This window comes from Polyodon spathula, chromosome 7 (genome assembly GCF_017654505.1).
Source record: "Polyodon spathula isolate WHYD16114869_AA chromosome 7, ASM1765450v1, whole genome shotgun sequence".
Classification (NCBI taxonomy): domain Eukaryota; kingdom Metazoa; phylum Chordata; class Actinopteri; order Acipenseriformes; family Polyodontidae; genus Polyodon; species Polyodon spathula.
In genome coordinates, this window is record NC_054540.1 from 35,734,655 (window position 1) to 35,740,932 (window position 6,278).

Below are 6,278 nucleotides of genomic sequence, written 5' to 3' on the forward strand. Positions count from 1 at the left end.
CTCCTTCTTGTTCAGCCATTGTATTTGAAAAAATGACAAAATCTCCAACACGTCCGATATACATGCAGTCATGTGGAATGTTGACTTTCAAGCCACGCCCACTATAGCTCTTCAGTATTGTCTCAGAGGTGGTATAAATGATGACGTCTCTGTGATGGTATGTGCAATTCACACAGACCAAAATGAGCCGTCATAACACGTCTGTGTGAAATGTGTTTTGTTGAAATATGTTCAGGTAATATGTGGCGCAGTGCTTTTGTATCAATAATCTGTTCATTGATTCAAATAAAACATTGCTCCAGTTATTCACCAGTAATTCCGTGAACAGTTGCTTTCCTAAAATGTATTTCCATTTTGTTAAAAAATTGAGCAATTTCCATTTTTTCTCTCAGTTACTGACTGAAACAGAAAATGTAACTAATTTAGTGAATCTGAACCAAAAGAACACATTAGTCTCCTTATGCTAACTATGTTACAAACATTATTTAAGTGCATTCGTACTAATGTTATAAACATAAAGCATTTATTAAATATGCTTTTATATATATATATATATTATATATATATATATATATCTATATATATATAATATATATATATGTATATGTGAACTTAAATAATGGTTCTGTTTTCAGTACTTGAGTATTTAAATATTATAATGTTTTACAATGCTGGGGCCGTTTATAGAACTTTACCTTGCACTTTATTTAAAATAATGTATTGATTAGAAGTGTTCTTGATACTATTTCTAAAGACAGTTGTTAGCTATTCTCCTGTTTCATATGGTCTTGGAAATGCCCTGTATATAATCTTAGATCAGAGAGACAGGGATTCCCACAGACTCAGAACCTGCGGTCCTGGCTCCCAGCTGATCACGGCTCTGACTGCTTGTCTTTTTATCTGAGCAGGAAGTTCCTGACGAAGGCAGACAAGGACAGTATCTTCACCATGGATCACTTCCCCTTGTGGTACCGACGCGCGGCTGAGCACCCTCCAGGCAGCTTCATCTACTACATCCCCTACGAGGAGGGGCAAGGTACTTCACATCACATACACCTATAGCTTTGTTCCATGCTACCTAACTCGTAACAAACTCCATTTCCTTAATTACATTTACCAATGTCAGTCCAATAGCCCAAGTGGCATGTACAGTATAGATACAGTCATCACAAGGGCTGTATTACAAACGGCTTATTTCACTGCATTTCGTCTAAAAATAGGTAATTCAAGATATTTCACAATTTAGACAATAAAGCAGAAAATAATAGCACTGTCAAATTCAAAATCGATCATTATATTTTTTGTTATTCTACAACAAATGTTCTTAAATATTTAAGTGCTTACCTGAAAATCAGTAAATGCTAAATTGTAGAATATTAGTGTTTTTTTATGTTCACCTTTAAAAGACATTTTATTTTCACCATCAGTAAACTGTCAAATAAAATAAAAACATAAATAAATGTAAACATGACAACAGGCACATGAAATGTCCCCTTCTTGTACCGGACAGAGTGATCTTTAGGAGCTGGTGTGTTTTTCATTGAAGGCATTTTAAAGAAATCATGCAGCTCTATGCCGTGTGTTCAGTAATTTACCAGAAGCATATTAAACCATGTCAATAAGGCAAATGTTTACTGTATTTATTTTTAAGTGATAAAAAAATGTATATTTACACTATTTTAACAAAAATGGGAATTTTCACAGGGAAAGACGTATGACACGGCAATAGGTACATTTTACATGAACTCCATCATAATCACGAAAAAATATAGCCTTGGTCATGACTATTAATATTGAATCACTTTGAATTCTTCCACTGAGTTTAATAATCAACCTGGTGGAACTGTAACAGTGGAGTACATCTTCAGTTATCAAAGGTCTTGTCTCATAGTTTGGCTTAATGTTGCAAACTGAAGTTTGTAATGTGAAGCCCCTCCAATCAGACTGTATTGTTTAGATGCTGTGTTGTGGAAGTGCAAGGGTAAGTATTATCCATCACAATGGAAGGGAGTAGATATTAGTTAGTCATTAATTAAATGGAATAAAACGTGTTCATTACTCAACACAAAACAATGTGGCCCATCAGTTTCCCTGGCTTGCACAATTATTAAGTATCAACCAATACAATCTGACAGGGTTGTTTAAATCAACCAATAACAATCTGACAGGGTTGTTTAAATCAACCAATAACAATCTGACAGGGTTGTTTAATATAGATCCTGTCGTGATCAAACTAACTAAAACCCATTTATATTTTTAAGTCATTATATGTCTTGCCTTTCTTTAATCCTTTTGACATGAAATCTTTTTTTCACTTTCCTTAGTTTCCTTAGAAATGCGTGATTTCTGCAATGAATTGTGGGACTGTAATTGTGTGGACAAGGTGTTATCACTGATTAAACTCCACAAAAAAATAAATATCCCAGTTTCCACAGCGTTGCATTTGCTAGTTTTGCAACATACGTTCATTGTCATTTTATGGCCCCAGTATGGCAGTACAGCAGTAAAAATGTCAGCTCACCGGATGAGAGGAAAAATTTGCTTCCAATCTGCTTTTAAAACACTCAGTACTGAAGTTAATTGTCATTGATTCATCGATTGGAGCTCAATTGTAAAGGTGAGGGAAGGGCAGTTTTACTTGTTTTAGTATCAACACATGAATAAACAGGTGTGTTTTTATTTATTTAATACCTGCCAACAAATGCTTCTTAAAGGTAATTCCTCAGAAAATAGAGCACACCCCTAGTATAGTATATTGCAGCAAGCACAGGAATCAACAGAGGCACACACATATGCTTTCAGGTACAATGAGTTAATAGGCAGCTAATAAGAAGTTTGCACCATCCACACACACACACACTCACTCACTCACAGACAGCCCTTCCCTACCCCGGAACACTACCTGCCTCTTGAGGTGACATTCACACAACAACACAAAGGCAACACAGGAAGGGTTCAACATTACAGGACCGTACAATGCAAAAATAATAAACATTTTCCCCACAAATATTCCCACTCTCAGTGTCCTTTGCTGCTAATTTGTATGCTGATTAAGGGGTCAACTCCATTACAATATATTAATATTTGAAAATGTATTCTAAATCATTCCTTGCAAAGTTTTAAAAGGGCTGTCCAATAGAATATTGCTCCTTCAGAGGTACAATATACTGCAGAGGTGAAGTATCTCAATCAAAGATCTTAATGGTTTTTGAAAAGACTACAATGACAATCAGTAATCTTTGGTAGAAGCAAGTACAGTTAAAATGCAACCACACCAGTGTTGTGTTTCAACATGTAACAACAGTGCTTGGTCTGCTTCTCAAAATTCGGAGGGAAAAGCACAAATACCACTTTCAAAATGAGGAACAGAGATCAGTGCACAATGCAGGCCTTCAGTGGAAACTCTTGTCTCTGCTGCGTTGCGTAATTCATGAGAACTGCTTCTCTAGATGTCTTCAGAGACTACGAGGACCTGGGCCTGGAAGACGAGGACGGTACTTTACGTGAGAATGCTCTCTGTGCTCTTTATGCTGGCTGCCGTTTCCCTGCCTTGCAATGTGATTGGCTGTCGATGCATGGCTCGCTATTTTCACCATTGTTGCATGGCTCACTTTGATTCATCATTTATTAATGACTGATTTTACCTGAGTAACACTGAAAGAGACTTGGCTCTTTAAGTCTCTCTTTGTATTAGTGCTCGCACGATTGAGATTTACCTATGTTAGCCAACTTACTGAACTGCCTTAGATTAAATATCTGCTTTGTTTATATCTGGTTGTGGGACCTTATATATATATATATATATATATATATATATATATATATATATATATATATATATATATTGCCATTGCTTTATGGTAAATGTGGATTTGATTTTTAATGGTTGTAGCTGTTAATGAACACAATTTACAGGTATTTACTCTTGAAGATATTGATACAATGCCCGTGGGTCACTACATTCCACCTCAAGAGGTCTCATGGCCATTGAAAATGACATTGAGTTATTGGAGACGCAGCAATGGTTACTGAGGATTTACTTCTGGGAGTAAAGGAAAAACTCCCAGAAGCCTCGTGCTCTGGGTCTCTTTCTCAGTAATGTAATCAAATGCTGCTGCTTCCTCAGACTTGCATGTTTTCAATGTCTCTGCCTTCCTTTATGTGACCTCCTGAAGTGCATGTGTAGATGCAACAACACTATATCTTCAAGGAGCGATCTGTAAACAACCAAATACAGGATTAGCAGTCATGAATGTTAGGTCAGATTTACTGGAATTATTGTATTAGCTCTGTGTATTTAATTACTAATGGGGTGGACTGTATTTGCATACAACACACGTATTGTGGAAACTCAATCAGCGGCTGTGGTTTGAAAATGATAGGACACCGCACCACATGCATGATGTTAATGTCTGGAGTGTTCAATTATATTTAATGGTGCTCATCATTATTTGAGAATGCGATATCGGCACTGAAGAACTAAATGTTTTTGTTCATCTTGTACTTCCACACAAGACTCATAACACATGGAAGGGGCTGAGTAGCACAATAGCACCAGCCTTTCATGCCTAGAAGCTTGGGTTCTGATCCGAACCACCACACAGTTCACAGCTGGCACTGGTCTGCAGAGAATCTAAAACCAAGGCTTGAGCAGAAGCAGTATCTCCAACGTTCGAGTGTGTTACTGGCTGCAAAGCATGGCCGACAAGATGGGCAGCTGCTGCTTATTTAAAGTAATTACAGGCAGCTAACAAAATAGCTCCATGCATTTTCTCCCACATGAACATCCATTCACTGTACAGATTTCAAAATGAAAGAAACACATGCTTAGCAAATGAGGATGTCCACTTCAAATACATGATAGCTGGTAAAACACTAGGTTAATGAAACCCCTGTTTGCACTTACTGGATCATTTCATCTGGATGGTGAAATTGTCTCCACCCCTTCACTGCCTTCACCAACCAGCTGCTTCCGTTGTTGACTAGCATGCTTTCAGCCAGTAACATGTTTTGACCCAGAAGACACTGCTGAGGTGAAATGAACAGGGAAACTAGTGTAGGAGCAAATGTTTGTTTAAAAAAGTGCCTTATGGAAATATATTGCTATAATTACTTTTAATGACAGGAAGGAATACATTGGCGGTAAATAATAAAATAAGTCAAGTAGACCAGAATTTTACTGGTGTATTAAAACCCCTTTTCAGAGGTGTGGCTGAGGAGCCCCTAGCCCCTATTGCTGTTGTTATCTGTGCTGTTTTGTTGTCCTGACAGAGCGGAGGTCCAGTAGTGTGATCGCCAGCACAGTGGTGTCAGTCACGGTCAACAAAAAGATGGCCATCGCTGCAGGTAGGAATGCTGGGGTTTCAATTCACTTTTACTGCTTGTGAGAACACAACAAAACAGTGCCCTTCACAAACCTGTCGAGTTATTGCTGTGTGATTGTGCTCTCATTTATATTTTGTTCTGCTTTTGTTGCTATGGTTTCTGAGATGGATCTTGCTACATAATGTCTTGCATCATCCCAGCCCTATAAATAGCTTGTCCTTCAAGTCATTTCCATATTGTTGTCCCTCATTTGGTTCAGATTAGATTGGCAGGGCGTGTTTGACTTTCCTGATGTAAAACATGACTCAGCTGTCAGCCCAGTGGTGTGTCTACAGGGAAAAAGGAAACACCCCTAAAGGAAATGGTACCCTCCGCAATTAACACTTGATGAAAGCTCATGTGGCACATACCATTTCTTACATGGCTGAATCCTTTGTTTTATAATTTTAATACATGTCAAATGTGTTACCCTTTTTCATTTATTTGCTTCAGTGAGGCAGATTTAGTAAGAATATAGTTTTTGTAAAGGTGAATCGTGACTATCAAATGTGTTGGTTGTCTGGGGGTCTGGGGGGGGGGGGGGGGGGGGGGGGGTAATTGGTGTTTTTGCCATTTGCCATTCTGTTTGAAGTAATTGAAGAGCAGTTTTCACTGTCAGCTTTAGTAAGTTTCCATAACATATAGCTGTCCTTTTTCACCAAGCGCACACAAGTGATCTAGTCTGCTAGCAGCGCAATCAGTCCTTTTTGTTAAAGGCACAGTAGCATCTGCAAGACGGGCGGCTCAGGGTTTTTCAGCTGTGTGGCGACAGCTGAAAAGGCCTGGGGAGAACCCTGCCCTGGAAGATCATGAAACTTTTCTCTTCTGTTTGAGAGATGGTTACAAGTTTACTCATATTTTTCAAAGCACTGTTTAGCCCAAAAATAGTCCTTGAGAAAGATTCCTTAAGTATC

At 38.1% G+C, this 6,278-nt stretch overlaps 1 protein-coding gene across 1 annotated transcript in view; it reads left to right on the top strand.

Annotated features, from left to right (window-relative positions):
* The window catches only part of LOC121317842 (voltage-dependent calcium channel subunit alpha-2/delta-4-like), a 183,773-nt gene that overhangs the window by 82,191 nt on the left and 95,304 nt on the right, over window positions 1-6,278 (top strand). The window contains exons 28-29 of the mRNA XM_041253943.1: window positions 909-1,031; window positions 5,279-5,346. Coding sequence (XP_041109877.1) covers window positions 909-1,031; window positions 5,279-5,346 — 191 coding nt within the window. The remainder of the gene's footprint in view (window positions 1-908; window positions 1,032-5,278; window positions 5,347-6,278) is intronic.